General features: G+C 36.4%; 1 protein-coding gene and 1 pseudogene across 1 annotated transcript in view; one reads left to right on the forward strand and one right to left on the reverse strand.

The window, feature by feature from the left end:
* The window catches only part of BOLL (boule homolog, RNA binding protein), a 57,944-nt gene that overhangs the window by 6,574 nt on the left and 32,477 nt on the right, over positions 1–18,893 (reverse strand). Inside the window, exon 11 of the mRNA XM_053596469.1 lies at positions 18,772–18,870. Coding sequence (XP_053452444.1) covers positions 18,772–18,870 — 99 coding nt within the window. The remainder of the gene's footprint in view (positions 1–18,771; positions 18,871–18,893) is intronic.
* Positions 8,810–10,368, forward strand: LOC128590405 (U4/U6 small nuclear ribonucleoprotein Prp4-like; annotated as a pseudogene).

Here is an 18,893-nt window from a genome sequence, read left to right on the forward strand (position 1 = left end):
CAGCTAAAAAAAGCAGTGACAACTGCAACAAAATAGCTGGGTGCTGTGGTGGGTGCCTGTAGTCCCAGCAACTCGGGAGGCTGAGGCAAGAGAATTGCCTGAGCCCAAAAGGAGTTGGAGGTTGCTGTGAGCTGTGACACCACAGCACTCTACCCAGGGCGACAAAGTAAGACTTTGTCTCAAAAAAAAAAAAAAATTTAGGAAAATGTAGCTAAAGACAGTCCTTTTATGTAAGTAAAATAAGTGACTCTTAACACAGACATTCTTTATTTATTTATTTATTTATTTTTTTCACACAGACATTCTTTGAGACAGAGTCTTAGTATGTCACCCTCGGCAGAGTGCTGTGGCATCACATCTCACAGCAACTTCAAACTCTTGAGCTTAAGTGATTCTCTTGCCTCAGCTTCCTGAGTAGCTGGGACTACAGGTGCCCACCACAACACCTGGCTATTTTTTTTTTTTTGCTGTTGTTGTAGTAGTTGTTGTTGAGTAGGTCCGGGCTGGATTCAAACCCGCCAGCCCTGGTGTATGTGGCCAGCACTCTAGCCACTGAGCTCCAGGCGCTGAGTCAACACAGACATTCTTAACTCTTTTAAGAATGAGTTAAGTAAGACTCATGGACCATGGACTCCCTTTTACTCAGTAAGTAACTTACTGAATCCTATTCAGAATTATTCTCAGAATAGTATTTTTAAATATATACATACAATTAAACACAACATTATAAGGGAAACAAATTATATTGCAATACACTTCTATCCAGAGATTTTTTGAAGGGGTAGTATATCTTTGAACAAGATTAACTTTAAAACTAAATGCAGTATATCTGAGTATCTCTTTGCTTTGAATTTTAATCTTCGAGATTAAATTATTGGAATAGTGATTATTATATAGTACCATCAAGAATCAGTATATTCACCTTTTAGTGAGGGACACAACTACAAGAAGGACTCTGCCTAACAAATTCAAATATTGTGACTCTCACATTAGTGTGAAAAAAAAACGATTAGGAATCAGCATGTTACTCTTTTTGCTATAAAGGTATTCAGGACACCATATGGGCCTACCTTTCATACGTTTGAAGTATAAAAATGACATTATGCTCTGCTTAGCTATCTTTTTTTTTCTTAAGACAGAGCCTCAAGCTGTCCCCTTGGGTAGAGTGCCGTAGCATCACAGCTCACAGTAACCTCCAACTCCTGGGCTCAAGTGATTCTCCTGCCTCTCCCCAAGCTGTAGTCCCAGCTACAGGCGCCTGCCACAATGCCCGGCTATTTTTTTGGTTTCAGTCATCATTGTTGTTTGGCGGGCTTGGGCTGGATTTGAACCCGCCAGCTCAGATGTATGTGGCTGGCGCCTTAGTCACTTGAGCCACAGGCACTGAGTCTCAGCTTAGCTCTCTTAAAGCAATCTTAGATTTGATTTCAGGAAATCAAATTTCAGAAATACCAAAGGCAACAATATGCAGGTATACATATTTTCTTAAGATTAGCATTTAAATTCTGAACTGTTTCAAACATTTAATTTCCTAATTCTTTTGGAGAATTTGATTGAACTGATTGAGTCTGGTGATATGAAAATTGTCATTTATATGGAAAACAAGTTTCAACAATGTATTATGTTCCCTTTCTAGAAGACAGGAATATAAAGAAAATACTGTCATAACTACTGTGATAGACTAATGAGAAAAAAATGACACTATTTCAATGTTTTCAATATGGCAAAAAAAATCTGCAACTGATTATGATATTAAACGTAAGAAAGTAATATGTTAAAGGTTCTGCTCTTTAACATGGGTACCATTATAAAAAACAACAACAACAAAAAAAAACAAAAAAACCCCCCTAGACTTTATCTTTTAAGCCAGTAGTAGATTGGCAGCAAAACTGAGCAGAAAGTATAGAGGTCCTACAGACCCTCTGCAGCAGACATGCACAGTCTCCCCCACTGTCAACATCTTACACCAGAGTGGTACAGTAGTACATTTATTGCAACTGATGAACCTACATCGACACGTCATTATCATCCAAAGTCCATAGGTTTACCTTAGGGTTCACTCTTGGTGTTGCACATTCTATTATAAAGGGTGTCTTAAAATCTCCCCTAAAGTTGCCATACATAGGGAAACCAGGAAATTGTAGCTAAATGTACTTTGTTTTACAAAATATTCATTGCAAAATTTTACAAAGAAGTGGCCAACACACAGAGAATACTTTGTAAGATTTTTTGATGACTATTTTGTAACTATAGGTATATTTAGCTACAATTTCCCAGTTTTCCTATGTATGGCCTCTTTTGGGAAATCCTCTAGTATCAAATAGAATAATTTCACTGTCCTAACAATCCTCCGTACTGTGCTTTTCACCTGTCCCTCCACCCTAACAACTGATCTTTTGACAGTCTCTCTTACATGATGTCATATAGTTAGAATCATATTGTATGTAACCTTTTAAGATTCTTTCACTTTCAGAATGGCTCTTCACTTAGTAATATGCATTTAATGTTCCTCCATGTCTTTTCATGGCTTTTTAGCCCATTTATTTTTAGTGCTGAGTAATATTCCATTTTCTGGATGTACTAGTTTATTCATTCACCTACTGATTGCTTCCAAGGTTTGGAAATTGAGTACACTGCTATAAACTGTGTGTAGGTTTTCGTGTGGACATGAGTTTTCAACTCATTTGTTTAAAATAATGAGCATGATTGCTGGTTTAGTTTCGTAAGAAACTGCCAAACTGTCTTCCAAAGGGACTGTACCATTTGGCATACCCACCAGCAAGGAATGAGAGTTCTGGTTGTCCCATATCCTTGCCAGCATTTCGTGGTGTTAGCATTCTGTATTCTGACCATTCTAATAGGTGTGTAGTGGCATCTTACTGCTTAAATTTGTAATTCCCTAATGATGTGATGTTAAGTATCTTTTGTTTATTTGACATCTGTGTACCTTCTTTAGTAAGGTATTGGTTCAGATCTTTTGTGCATATGTTAGCTAGATTTTTTTTTTTTTTTTTTGTAGTTTTTTGGCCGGGGCTAGGTTTGAACCTGCCACCTCCGGCATATGGGACCGACGCCCTACTCCTTGAGCCACAGGCGCCGCCCACTAGATTGTTTTCTTATTGTTGACTTTTCAGAGTTGTATTTGTATAACATTTGTGTATTAGATGTGTACTCCGGTGTATGACTTTGTTTTCATCTTTTTTTTTTTTTTTTAATATTTTCTCCCAGTCTGTGATTTTGACTTCTTATTCTATTTTTTTTTTTTAAATTTCAGATTAATTTGGGGGCACAAAGAAATAGGTTACAATGTTTGCATTGGTTAGACAGAGTCCCTCTTATAATTGTGTCCTGCCCCCAAAGGTGTGTTATACACCCTGACACTATGCTGATTAAGTGGGAGCATACCCATCCCCCTTGCGCCTCCCCTCTCCTCCTTCCCTCATTCCCCCTACATTCACCTTGAATTGAATTTCTTCTCTAATGTGGGTGTGTATCAGATAATCTACTGGCTTCATTTTAGTATTGAATATATTGGATACTTGCTTCTCCATTCTTGTGATAGTTCACTAAGAAAAATATGTTTCGGTCTATAAAACCAGTGTATGGTGCCCCATGATTGCATTAATGTACACAGCTATGATTTAATAAAGAAAAAAGAAAAATATGTTTGAACTCCATCCAGGTTAGTACAAAAGATGTAGTCTTCATCAATGGCTGAATAGTATCCCATAGTATACATTTATCACAGCTTGTTAATCCATTCCTGGGTTGGTGGGTATTTATATTGTTTCCACATACTGGCAACTGTAAATTGATCTACGATAAACAGTTTAGTGCGAATGTCCTTATAAATTTTTTTTCCTTCTGGGTAGATGCCCAGTAATCAGATTGTGGAATCAAATGGGAGGTCTAATTTGAGTTCTTTGAGGATTCTCCATACTTCCTTCCAGAAAGGTTTTATTAGTTGGCAGTCCCACCGGGAGTGTAAAAGTGTTCCCTTCTCTCCATATCCATGCTGGCATCTGCAGCTTTGAGACTTTGTGATGTCAGCTATTCTCACTGGGGTTAGGTGATATCTCAAGGTGGTTTTGATTTGCATTTCTCTGATGATTAAGGACAATAAACATTTTTTCATGTTTGTTAGCCATTCATGTCTTCCTCCAAGAAGATTCTGTTTATGTATATTGCCCAGTGATAGATGGGAATGTTTGGTCTTTTTTTGTTGATTAATTTGAGTTCTCTGTTGATTCTAGTTATCAACCTTTTGTCAGATTGATACCCTGCAAATATCTTTTCCCATTCCGAAGGTTGTCTTTTTGCTTTAATTGTTATGTCTGTAGCTTTACAGATGCTTTTCAGCTTAAGTCCATTTGTTTTTGTTGTCACAACTGCCACGGAAGTCTTCTTCATAAAAGAAGACATCCTCAAGAGTTTTTCCCATACTTTCTTCTAGGGTTTTTTTTTTTTTTTTTTAATCATTTCATGTCTTAGATTTAAATCTTTTATCCATGTTGAGTCAATTTTTGTCAGTGGTGAAAGGTGCAGGCCCAGTTTCAATCTTTTACATGTGATTGTCTAGTTCCTCCATCACCACTTACTGAATAGGGGGTGTTATTTTCCCCAGTATATACTTTTGTTTGGTTTATCAAAGATTGGATAGCTATAAGAGACTGGTTTCATCTTTTAATTTTCTTTTTGGTTTCATATGTCTATGTCTCTTATTTTTAATGCCAAATATCATGCTGTTTTAATCACTGTGGACTCATAATATAGCCTGAAATCTAGTAAAGTGATGCCTCCAGCTTTGTTTTTATTTAAAAATTGCCTTGGTTATATGGTTTTTTTTCTGGTTCCACACAAAACAAAGAACTATTTCTTCCATTTCTTCAAAGTATGATGTTGGTATAAGATTGCATTGAATCTGTAGACTGCTTTGAGGGGTATAGATATTTTACCCATGTTGATCCTTGGTTGACACCAGCCAAGAGCATGGTATATTCTTCTATTTGTTAATGTCTTCTGCTATATCTTTTCTTAGGGTTTCACAATTCTCTTTGTGAGGTTCTTCACCTCTTTTGTTAGGTATATTCCTAGATATTTCATTTTCTTTGAAGTTACTGTGAAGCAAATTGTATCTTTGATTAGCTTCTCAACTTGGCTGTTATTGGCATATACAAAGGCTACTAATTTGTGGATATTGATTTTATACCCTGAGATGTTACTGCATTCTTGATCACTTTCACAAGTCTTGTGGTTTCTGGGATTTTCTAAGTGCAAGATCAGCAAAGAGTGAGAGTTTGACCTCTTTTGCCCCTATTTAGATGCCCTTTATATCCTTCTCAGGTATGACTGCATTACCTAGACATTCCAGCACTATGCTGAATAGTAGTGGTGATAGTAGACATCTTTGTCTAGTACCAATTCTGTGTGGAAAAGCTTTCAGGTTTACTCCATTCAGTATGATATTACCTGTGGGTTTCTCATAGATAGCTTTAATCAGCTTAAGAAATGTGATACCTATGTCTATTTTCTTAAGTGTTCGTTAGAAGAAGATGCTGAATTTTATCAAATGCTTTTTCTGCATTTATTGAGAGGATCATATGGTCTTTGTTTTTGCTTCTATTGATATGGTGAATTACATTAATGGCTTTGAGTATGTTAAACCTGCTTTGCATCCCTGGGATGAAGCCTATTTGATTGTGACAAATAGTTTTTTAAATGTGTAGCTGCAATCTATTAGCCAAGATTAGGTTGAGTATTTTTGCATTGATATTTATTAGTGAAATTGGTCTTTAGTTCTCTATTTTAGTTGGTTCTTTTCCTGGTTTTGAATTAGGGTGATAAATGCTTCATAGAATGTGTTGGGGGAATGTTCCTTCTTTCTCAGTGTTTTGGAACAGGTTCTGAAGTATAAGTACAAGCTCATCTTTGAAGATTTGATAGAATTCTGGTGTGAAGCCATCTGGTCCTGGGCTTTTTTTGTTAACAGCTTTATTATTATTTCTTCAATCTCAGGGCTTGACATGAATCTATTCAAGATATCTATTTCTTTCTGGTTAAGTCAAGGGAGATAGTGTGATTTGAGATATTGCTCCATTTCCTCCACATTGTTCAACTTCTGGGCATAGAGTTTTTTGTAGTAGTCAGAAATAATGTATCTCTGTGGTGTTATTTCTCTCCATTTCTGATTGAGGTTATTAAAGATTTTACTTTTATGGGTGGCGCCTGTGGCTCAGTGAGTAGGGTGCCAGCCCCATATGCCGAGGGTGGCGGGTTCAAACCCAGCCCTGGCCACACTGCAACAAAAAAATAGCCGGGTGTTGTGGCAGGCTCCTGTAGTCCCAGCTGCTTAGGAGACTGAGGCAAGAGAATTGCGTAAGCCCAAGAGTTAGAGGTTGCTGTGAGCCATGTGATGTCATGGTACTCTACCCGAGGATGGTACAGTGAGACTCTGTCTCTACAAAAAAAAAAAAAAAAAAAGATTTCACTTTTCTGTTTTTAGCTAATCTGGCCAATGGTTTATCGATTTTACTTATTTTTGAAAAACCAGCTTTTTGTTTCTTTAATTTTCTGAATGATTCTTTTGTTTTCAATTTCATTTAATTCTGATTTAAGTTTGGTTATTTATTTTCTTCTGCTAGGTTTGGGATTGGATTGCTCTTCCTTTTCCATTTCTTTAAGATGATTCATTAGATTGCTGATGTGCTCTCTTTCTGTTTTTTTGGATGTAGGCATCTAAAAATTTCCCTCTTTTGCTTTTGCAATGTTCCATAGGTTTTGGTGGCTTGTATCTTCACTGTTGTTATGTTCAAGGAGGTTAATGATTTCCTTCTTTGATTTCCTTGACCCAACTGTCATTCACCATAAGGTTGTTTAATTTCCATGCCCTTGTGAGGGGATTAAAATTTTTATTGGAGTTGAGTTCCACCTTTATTGCCTGATGGTCTGAGAAAATATAAGGTATAATTTTAATTCTTTTTATTTTGTTGAGGTTTGATTTGTGTCCTAGAATATGATCTATTTTGGTGACTGTTCCATGGGCTGATGAGAAAAATGTGTATTTCTCAGCTTTGGGATAGTATATTCTATATGTATCTATTAAGCCCAATTGTCCTAGGGTCGCATTTAAGTCCCTTGTACCTTTGTTTAGTTTCTGTTTAGAGGATTTGTCCAGCTCTCTAAGAGGGGTGTTAAAATTCCCAGCTATTGTGGAGTTACAGGATATCATGTTGCTCAGACCAATTAACATCTCTTTCATAAATCTGGGACCATTTAAGTTTGGTATACAAATATTTAGAACTGAAATGTTTTCCTGTTGTATTGTTCCCTTGGCCAGTGTGAAGTGGCCATCTTTGTCTTTCTTGACTTTAGTTGCTTTAAATCCACTTGTATCTGAAAATACAATTGTGACTCCTCCTTTGATTTCCCTTTGTCTGAAATACTGTTTTCTAACCTTTCACTCTAAGTCTTATGTTGTCCTTCAAGACTAGGTGAGTTTCCTGGAGACAGCATATAGATAGCCTGTGCTTTTTTTTTTTTTTTTCCCCCAAACAGCCAACCTGTGTCTCTTCAGTGGGGAATTCAAACCATTTATATTTATTGAGAGAAATGATAAGTGTGGTGGTGTTCTTTCCATCTCATTAGGGGACTGTCCATTGCTTAGTTTTATTCTTTGCCTCACTGTGGAGAGTAGGTTTTGTCCTTTACCTTCTGGGTGCTTATTTTGCTGGTGGTCCATTGTGATGGTCAGTGTGGAGAATAGGTCTAAATTTTCTTGTAGAGATGGTCTTGTAGCAAATTTCCTCCATGTTTGCATATTAGTAAAAGTTTTGATTTATCCATCCATTTTAAAGCTTAGCTTAGCAGGATATAGAATTCTGAGTTGAAAATTGTTTTATTTAAGAAGATTAAAAGTGCTCATCATTCCTTATCGTCAGAGAAATGCAAATCAAAACTACCCTTAAGTATCACCCAGTGAGAATGGCACACATCATAAAGTCTCAAAGCTGCAGATGCTGGTGTGAAAGTGGAGTGAAGGGAACACTTTTACACTGCTGGTGGGACTGAAAACTAATACAACCTTTTTGGATGGAAGTATGGAGAATCCTCAAAGAACTCAAATTAGACATCTTATTTGATCCTGCAATCCCATTACTGGGCATCTACCTAGAAGAAAAAAATCCTTTTATCATAAGTATGTTTGCACTAGACTGTTTATCACAGCTCAATTTACAATTTCCAAAATGTGGAAACAACCTAAATCCCACCAACCCAGGAATGTATTAACAAACTGTGGTATATGTATACCATGGAATATTACTCACCCATTAAAAGAGATAGAGACTTTACATCTTTTGTATTAACCTGGATTGAGGTGTAAGACATTCTTCTTAGTAAAGCATCACAAGAATGGAGAAATAAGAATCCAATGTACTCAATTCTAGTATGAAGGCAATAGATGACCTAACACATAGTGAGGCAGAGGAGAATGAGGGGGGAGGGGCAGGGGAAAAGGGGAGTGTATGGCACTCCTCTTGGGGGTGGGACACAATTATAAGAGGGACTTTATCTAAATGCAATCAGTGTAAGCTAATTCTTTGTACCCTCAATGAATCCCAAACAATAAAAAAGTGTTAAAATAAAATAATTTAAAAAATATATTTCTTCTAATGTAGTTGTCGGTAGAAAAACTAATTCAAATTGATAGACTCTCACCTTACTTCTGAGTAATGAAAGAGTGAGAAGAAAATTATTGCCTTAATAATGCAAAGATACACTAGACAGACAGCTAGACTTTCACTGGAGCTTTATGGCTCTAGAGCTTCCCATAGCTTCCTTACAGGCCTACTCCATGGCAGCTAAAACTAAAGCACCTCATTATTTAGTTGCTCCTCTTGTGAAGAAATCATACATCTATTATGGAAGTTTGGAAGAGAAGGAGAGGGAGCGTCTGGCCAAAGGAAAGTGTGGGATTTTGGGAAAAGAAGGACTTAAAGCAGGAATCGAAGCAGGAAATATTAATATATACCTCTGGAGAAGTGTTTGAAATTGAGGAGCACATCAGTGAGCTACAGGCAGAAGTACTGGCTGAATTTGAAAGAAGGAGGCAAGCCCGGCAAATCAATGTTTCCACAGATGACTCAGAGGTCCAGGCTTGCCTCAGAGCCTTGGGGGAACCCATCACACTTTTTGGAGAGGGTCCAGCTGAAAGAAGAGAAAGGTTAAGAAATATCCTCTCAGTAGTTGGTACTGATGCCTTAAAAAAGACCAAGAAGGATGATGAGAAATCTAAGAAGTCCAAAAAAGAGTATCAACAAACCTGGTATCATGAAGGGACCAAATAGCTTGAAAGTGGCTAGACTATGGATAGCTTATTCACTGCCCAGAGCAATAAAGCGCTTGGAAGAGGCTCATTTCCATAAAGAAATTCCTGAGACAAGAAGAACCTCCCAGATGCAGGAACTACATAAATCTCTTTGAATGATTTCTGCAGTCAGTTCGGGGATGGATCAGCCTATCTCCTACTGTCACTTCAGTCCTAATTCCAAGATGTTGGCCACCGCTTGTTGGAGTGGGTTTTGCAAGTTCTGGTCTGTTCCTGATTGCAACCTCCTTCATATTCTTCGAGGCCATAACACAAATGTAGGAGCAATTGTATTCCATCCCAAATCCACTATCTCCTTGGACCAAAAAGATGTCAACCTGGCTTCTTGTGCTGCTGATGGCTCTGTGAAGCTTTGGAGTCTTGATAGTGATGAACCAGTGGCAGATATTGAAGGCCATACAGTGTGTGGCCCACATAATATGGCATCCATCAGGATGTTTCCTGGGCACTACCTGCTATGACCGTTCATGGTGCTCTGGAGGCTCAAGAAGAAATCCTGTATCAGGAGGGCCATAGCATGGCTGTGCAGGACATTGCCTTCCATCACGATTGCCCTTTGGCTGGCACTGGATCCATTTGGTCGAGTTTGGGACCTATGCACAGGATGTTGTATTATGTTCCTAGAAGGCCATCTGAAGGAAATCTATGGAATAAATTTCTCCCCCAATGGTTTCCACATTGCTACTGGCAGTGGTGACAACACGTGTAAAGTATGGGACCTTCAGTAGTGATGTTGCATCTATACCATCCTTGCCCATGAGAACTTAGTGACTGGTGTCAGGTTTGAGCCCATCCATGGGAACTCCTTGCTCACTGGTGCCTATGATAACACAGCCAAGATCTGGACCCATCCAGGCTCGTCTCCACGGAAGACTCTGGTGGGTCATGAAGGCAAAGTGATGGGTCTAGACATTCCTTCCGATGGGCAGCTCATAGCCACTTACTCATATGACAGAACCTTTAAGCTCTGGATGGCTGAATAGGCAAGACCGTAGAAAGGGATTCTAACTTTATGCACTCCCTTAGGAGCCATTTTCCTCAAAAGAAAAGAATTAGAGAATTTAGTTTTATCATGTTTTTTTGTTAATTACCAGGTATAGACCCTCAATAGAATTGGATTTGTATGTCAGCTCCCACTCCAGGCAGGCAGCCCAGTCCCTAAGTGATGGGGAACCAACCCCTTTCACGGTTTGAAATTTAATTTTCTGTGCCTTGCCACAAACTGTGTAGACATTTCATTAATCTTTTGTTTGAATGCCCTGTAAACTCCCTACAGCACTGAGGATTGTGACTGACTCTGTTTTTAATTCTTAAAACCTGGCTTGATATAACATAGTACATGCTTCCCAACTACATATGATCCAAGAGCGAGGTGGCTGGACTATATTCTAGAAGCCCTCACGTGAAGGAGCACATATCATCCCACACTACTTAAATAATGTCTGCCAGCAAGCACTTTCTCTCTCCCTTGATAATGGGAGATAAAGCAGTAGACCACAGATATACTGATGGTTATGCAGTGAAGAAGATTTCACATGGAATGCCAGCTGTATCAGGAAGCCTCTGGGAAGTTGGACCTGAACATTTGCCTTGGCAGAAAATGTCTTCCATTTTGCTCTGAAGTTTGGCATCCTTCTTGTTATCTTAAAATAAGGCCATTGTGTTGGAAATTCAAAGAAATTTTTAGTAAACATGATTTGTCTATTGTAAAAAAAAAAAAAAAGATATACTAGACATTCTTCCAAAGTGGAATTAGTGGGATGAAATTATTTTCAAGTTATGTGGTAACTCTGAGGTAAAGTTATCTGTAAAATTTGTATGAAAAAATGGATAAGGTCAAGAGAAAGAAAAAAAAAGTTAAGCATGAATGTGAAGTCTGGAGATATTCTCTCAAAGATGCAGCAAGCTGATGGTTTTATTACTTATTTTAAAAATTTGCTTCTTTAAGGTACATATGTAAGGAATAGCTAATGTGAGTTTTTTTTTTTTTTTTTTTTTTGGTCTCTTAAGGTACTGTGCTTCTCAGATACTTTGTGATTTTTGCCATGAGGTAATTTTCTCCTGTGTGTATTATCAACTAAGATGGCTGGTAATATTTTGAGGGGTAGATAGTGGGCTAAAGTAAGCTATAACTCATGCCATGGCTTAAGGAATGGGTGTTGTCATGGTAGGGTAGCAGTTCTCAACCTGTGGGTTGCGAACCACAGGAACTGTATTAAAGGGCCATGGCATTAGGAAGGGTGAGAACCACTGGCCTAGGGCATAGGACCCCAGGCAGTATCTATACCAACCCAATTGTTGCCATCTCACTAGGCAACCTTGCTTGCTAGGGTGTTAGTCTCTCTTTTTTCACAATGCTCTCTTTGTCTATACCTAAAACTCATCATAGTGAGAGGATATTGACAACTTTATGAATTTATTATATTATTATGACTAAAATATAATAAAAGTTTGGAACATGGATGCCAGAAAAGAAATAGCTTCCTCTTAGTAAGGCACAAATTCCAAATAGTTCTATTTATATATAATATTTTTTAGACTTATGCAAGTCTCAGTTATGATCATGATATTAAAGTCCTCTATCACAGTTATGTTTCCTTTACCTGGTATTTGTGTTTTTCTTTTTTTTCTCAGATTTCCACTTACATGTCAATTTATAGAATTTATTCATTTATTTACTTTTTAGACAGGGTTTTTCTCTGTTGCCCAGGATGGAGTGCAATACACATTCATAGCTCACTGCAGTCTCGAACTCCTGGGTTCAAGGGATCCCCCCTCCGTAACCTCTCAAGTAGCTGGGACTCCACAGATGTACCACTATGCCTATTACTTTGTATTTTGATGCTATATTATTAGATGTACTTCATTATAAATTTAACCTCTTATTACTAGAAACTGACCTTTTTTTATCTTGCTTAATGCATTTTACCTTGAAAATTAACTTTTTTGTGTTAATATCATCCTGTTTTTTTTCCCTACTGTTGTTCACATTTGCCTGATTTATCTTTACCAATCTGGTATTATTTGTGCTTTTAGAATTTTTATTTTTGCTAATCTATAGTTTTACAAGTCAAATAATGGTAAAGGGTGACAAAATGTCCTCTGCCTCCAACCCTCACCTCTACTCCTGTCTCACACTTTACTTCCTTAGAGGTGGTCACATTCATTTTTTTGAGTTGCTTCTTCTAGTGTTTACTCCCATATTTCTACCTTTATTAGCTAAACAATTTTATTCATTATCCAGTGGAATTCTTATAAATTAGATGAAGCTTTCCACTCTCTTATATAACTCTTTTAACTCCTCACCTATCTTCTAAATTAACTTCCCTCAAAAAAGCCTCAAGCTGTCACCCTGGGTAGAGTGCTGTAGCATCACAGCTCACAGCAACCTCCAACTCCTGGGCTTAAGTGATTCTCCTGCCTCCACCTCCCAAGTAGCTGGGACTACAGGCGCCTGCCACAACGCCCGACTATTTTTTGGTTGCAGCCATCATTGTTGTTTGGTGGGCCCGGGCTGGATTCGAACCCACCAGCTCAGGTGTACGTGGCTGACACCCTAGCTGCTTGAGGCACAGGCGCTGAGCCCTCAAAAATTTTTTCCCCCAAGAGACAGGGGTCTTGATTTGTTGCCTAGGCTGGAGTATAGTGATGTGATCCTAGCTAACTTCAGGGCTAAAGTAATCTTCCCATCTCAGTCTCCCAAGTAGCTGGTGGTGTGTGTCACCACCTGGCTAGTTGAAAAAATTTTTTTTTTTGTAGAGACAGGGTATTGCTATTGCTCAGGCTGGCCTCACACTCCTGGCCTCAAGTGATCCTCCTCCCAAAGTGTTAGGATTATAGGTGTGAGGCACCACATCTGGTTTGCATCATAATTTTTGTTTAAATTTATATTGATTATTATGCCTATTTAAATACTGTTCACTAGTGGACCAAGGGGTATAGTAAAATTACATTTTGTTTCTTGAACAAGTTTTTATTTTTTATTAATTGTCTGATTTTTCCCCATTTACTTAATTTTCTTTAAACCTATGGCTAAATCCCTTCATACCCTTCCACAACTCTGTAATTTTCTATACAAATAAAAACTCTTTCCCACTTCTCTCCTGAAGAGAATCTTCCTGGAATCTTGCTCTAATCTTGAATGGTTGCTGTCTAAATTAAGTAAATAACCATCATCCTGAGACTTCCTCTTTCGACATCCTGGGAATTTCCTTTGCTTCTACTGTGTATTAGATTTCCTTTTTCTTGAATCTCATATCTTTTCTTGGTTTACTTCCTTGCTTTTGTAAAATAGGTGCTCACTAGCATCTTGAAAAAAGATGCAAATGAGGTAATTTTTTTGAGAATCTATTGTACGAAAGTGTTTTTTTATTTATACTTATTATTGTAGGATTTTAGGTTGAAATTCTTTTTTTTTTATTAAATCATAGCTGTGTACATTGATATGATCATGGGACATCATACACTAGCTTCATAGACCCTTTGACACATTTTCATCACAATGGTTAACAGAAATTATTCTTTAGAAATTTCAAAGCTATGCTACATTGTTTTCTAGCTTCCAGTGTTGCTGATACTTCGCATGTTTTTCATTCAAATCCAGTGATTTATTAGAAGGCATTCCTTGTGGCCTGCCAAGTGGTTAAATATTGTCTTGAATATCCATTATGTTTTCATGGATAGCTAAGTACACATAGGAATTAAATAAAATGCACATTTAAAGGTGATCTCAAATTCTAATTTTCTCAGTTTCCAGTACCTCAACTAATCCTTGTAAGAAGAATTTTAGATACCTGTATTAATGTAAAAAATGGAAAAAAAATACTGTAAAAAGAGTTTAGAATTCTTCATTCATACCCTTTACACCTTTGGATTTATCTTAGAATCCTATTAGTTGTTATGCTCATATACATAAAGATTTTCCTTTTGTTCTTCCCTACAATTTAATTCAGTGGGATAATTCTGACATTATGTGGTTTTGCTTTTTTTTCAAAAATTATTTATTAAATCATAACTGTGTAATTAATGGATTTATGGGGTAAAATGTGTTGACTGATATATAATGTGGAATGCTTACATCTAACTGATTAACATAACCATCTCCTTGCTTACTTGTTGTGGCAAAAACATTCATACTCTATTCGTAATAGTATAGAAATGTATCATTACATTATGCATACTAGGTTGGATCCCCCCCAAAACCCTTCCTCCTCCCTTCCCCTCTCTTTTCTCTTCCCGCCTTCTTTCTGGACTATAGTTATGTTTTACCATTCCCATGAATGTGTAGGTGATTATATACTAATTTCACAGTAGTACTGAATACATTGGATACTCTTTGTCCATTCTTGAGAAACTTTACCAAGAAGAATATGTTTCAGCTCCATTCAGGTAAATATAAAAGATGTGAAGTCTCCATCCTTTTTATGTCTGCACAGTATTCCAAGGTGTACATATACCACAATTTGTTAATCCATTCATGGGCCAATGGGCACTTGGGTTGCTTCCATGACTTGAAATTATGAATTGGGATGCAATAAACATTCTGGTGCAAATGTCTTTGTTATAAAATGATTTTTGATCACCTGGGAAAATACGTAGTAGGGGGATTGCAGGATCAAACAGTAGGTCCACTTTTAGTTCCTTGAATATTCTCCAAACTTCTTTCCAAAAAGGCCATATTAGCTTGCATTCCCACCAGCAGTGAGGAAGTGTTCTCTTCTCTCCGCATCATGCCAATGTCTGTCATTTTGGGATTTTGTTATGTGGGCTAATCTTACTATAGTTAGATGATATCTCAAAGTGGTTTAGGTTTGCATTTCTCTGATGATTAAAGATGATAAGCATTTTTTCATGTGTTTGTAAAGTTATTCACCTGTCTTTTTCAGAGAAGTTTCTGTTCAAGTCTCTTGTCCACATAGAAATGGGGTTATGTTTTTTTTCCTGGTTATGTTTTTTTTCCTTACTGATTAGTTTGAGCTCTCTATGGATTCTAGTTATCAGACCTTTGTCAGAAGCATAACCTGCAAATATCTTTTCCCATTTGAAAGGCTGTCTGTTTGCTTTATTTACTGTGCTCTTTGCTGTGCAGAAGCTTTTTAGTTTCATCAGATTCCAGTAATACAATTTTGATTTTGCTTCAATTGCCTGGCAGTGGGGGGGGGATATTCTTCATAAAAAATTCTCTCAGGCCAATTTGTTCAAGCATTTTCCCTGCACTATCTTCTAATATTTTTATAGTTTCATGTCCTAAGTTTAAATCTTTTATCCAGTGAGAATCAATCTTTGTTAGTGGTGAGAGATGGGGTTCCAGTTTCATTCTTCTACAGGTTGCCAGCCAGTTCACCCAGCACCATTTGTTAAATAGGGAATCTTTCCCCCATTGAATGTTTTTGATAGGTTTGTCAAAGATCAAACGACTAGAAGTGTCTGGGTTCATCTCTTGGTTCTCTATTCTGTTCCATATATCTACCTCTCCATTTTTGTGGATGTGAAAGATCTGTATAAAGAGAATTATGAAACTCTGAGAAAAGAAATCGCTGAAGATGTTAACAAATGGAAGAACATACCATGCTCATGGTTGGGAAGAATCAACATTGTTAAAATGTCTATACTTTCCAAAGCAATCTACAAATTTACTGCAGTCCCTATTAAGGCAGCATCATCATACTTTAAAGAGCTTGAAAAATAGTGCTTCGTTTTATATGGAATCAGAAAAAATCTTGAATAGCAAATACACTATTCAGAAATAAAACCAGATCAGGAGGTATCACGTTACCAGACTTCAGGCTATACTATAAAACTATAGTGATCAAAATAGCCAGGTTTTGCTTTTTTATTGACTTTTAAACTTAATTTTAAGACGAGACCGCTAAGTTAGAGAATGATAGCCCTAATTAATACCATATTAATCTAGTAGCCTTTACATCTGTCTGCTTTGTATTTGCTTCTGTATTTGATTTGATAGGAGTGTGAAGCTGATGGCTTATAGTCAATAAGTACTTTCTGGCAACTAGTACTTTTTAAAAGACTTGTGCTCTGAGCTCTGCCTCAGGCCTCTATTTTCTTGACTGTAGGTGTTGTTTCAAAATAGTTTTGACATCTGAAATTTCTATGTTGGGATATGAGCAATTAACATTTGTGAATTAGTTTTAAAAAAGACATTAATTAAAAAAAATGCCCAAATTCTTTCAAAGAATATTTTTACCTTTATATTTTAAAAGTTACCAAAGTTTCTGATACCAGAGAAAATTTAATATAGTAATACATTTTAGAAAAATATTGTTTCTTAGTATATTTTTAAAAAACAAGTACAAACTGAAAAACAGGAAAAATAAAATTGTTTCTGGTTAGTTTAAGAAAACACTGCACAGAAACTACTGATACGATGGAAAGAATTAAATTTGTCTTTATCATAAAGGGCCAGTAGTCACTATAAAAAATCAAATCTTTGATAAGGGCTATTTTTAATTATCCCAGTATGCAAAAAAAAATAACATGAAAGATGAAATGAGAAAAGATAAGGTGCTAGAAAAGAGAGGAGAGACAAGTCCAACCAACATATATATTAAGATTTCCATTTTATATTACAAACGTAGTATAAATAATGTAGATAATTTGCCATACAGTAATATTTGAACAGTGCAGCATTTCTATAGGATGGTTTTTGAGTTCCTGTCTCTGGGTGGGGCATTATTATTATTATTTTTTTTTATTGTTGGGGATTCATTGAGGGTACAATAAGCCAGGTTACACTGGTGGGGCATTATTTTATATTCAGGGTTACCAAATCTAAAGAAAAATATTAAAGAATAAGATTCATAGAACACTTTACCTTAAAAAGTGGAAACAAGAAATACAAAATTGTATAAATTGCCTCATATTCCAGTTTTGACTGTGGAAGTTTATTAAATTTTTTCATCTATATTAAAAGGAGAATTTGGTAATTTTTATATGATTAAATTAAAGAATAAGATACCAGTTTCATTGTGCAATTTCTGCTGTTACCTACTTATAGGTGTAAGAAAATTTAGAGAAGTGTATACACTTAAAGTAGAAGAATTATATTTTAAATCAGGACCATTTACATTAATGTTCTTTGGAAATTTCTCCCATTTCCATTCACCATTCACCACTCCATCCTCTATTAGAATTATTCAAGAAATATAATTTTCATCATTTGTAATAAATGCATAGTATCTATCTCAGTAACTGAAAATAACTGGTACTTATCTTATATGGCATAGCAATAGCAGCAATCTCTATGGAAGTATGCCTGGAGAAAATGTTAACATCCGAGTCTGTTCTAGATTTTCTAGCAATACTGAAAATGAAATCTCAATGAAGTTTAGTAACACTCTAGGTTTCTCAAAATTAATTATGGTTTTATTTTCTGTTTGCAGTACAGTGGTAAATACAGTGAAGGGATACAGTGAGTGTAATGGCAGTGAGTCTGGAGGCTCCTTAAATTAGACACACTGGAATTGAGTTCAATATATAGGATGGATCACAAGTATAATTATGAGTGTGAAATAGCTAGTCTCCATCATTTTATTGCAGAGTAAGCTTACTTTCCTCACCAAAGTACACTGTACACAGATTCATATTAATATCTCACCAGTTAATCAATCTGTGGTTCTATACTGTAGATAAAGTTTATTTCCCTTAAGTGATGATGCACAAGTTTCACTAAGAAACTCTGTCATAAGAGAATAGGAAGAATTCCCTGCTACACAGTAGATAGTCAAGATATAATGAATAGATACATGGATCTGACTAGATTATCATTCTTTGGCCTGAATCTGATTTAGGAAGTATGAGCACAATTCCTAACTGGAAGAGATCATTACATGTTTTCATTTCCCCATAAATGTCATGTGCCATCAACACAGATAATCAAAATGTGAGCACTACACATGAGATATCTAGAATAGGCAAATTCAGAGACAGAAAAATAGTACATTAGAGGTTACCAGGTACTGGGGGAAAGGGGAAGGAGAAAGAATGAATCATTTCCTAATGGGTACAGAATTTCTTTCTATTCAGAATGATCAAAGAGTTCAGAAATGGTGATGGTTATACAACATTGTAAATATGATTAATGCCACTGAATGTACACTTAAAACTAGTTAATATGGTAAACATTAAGTTATACATTATCACAATAAGAAAATTCTGACTATGTCTGGTTTATAAATTCTACAAAACTAATTACTAGGAATTATAATTTATTTAGAGTTGTATTTCCTTCACCTGACTGAATTCACTAATTCTGTACTTTTGATCACAAATGTGATATAAATATCCAAAGTTGTTCCTTTCCAGAAGAAGTTTTGAAAAATTTGAAATGTAACTGAAGAAAAACAAAAAAATTTAAACAAATTTCTTACTTTAATTGGCTCAGGCTGCATCACAGGTGCAGGCATAGCAATGGCACTTGGAGCATAAACCTGGTGATATGTTGCTTGAACTCCATGATCAGAATAAGGCTATTAGGAAAAAAAAAAAGAGA

Source organism: Nycticebus coucang, chromosome 7 (genome assembly GCF_027406575.1).
Source record: "Nycticebus coucang isolate mNycCou1 chromosome 7, mNycCou1.pri, whole genome shotgun sequence".
NCBI classification, from domain to species: Eukaryota; Metazoa; Chordata; class Mammalia; order Primates; family Lorisidae; genus Nycticebus; species Nycticebus coucang.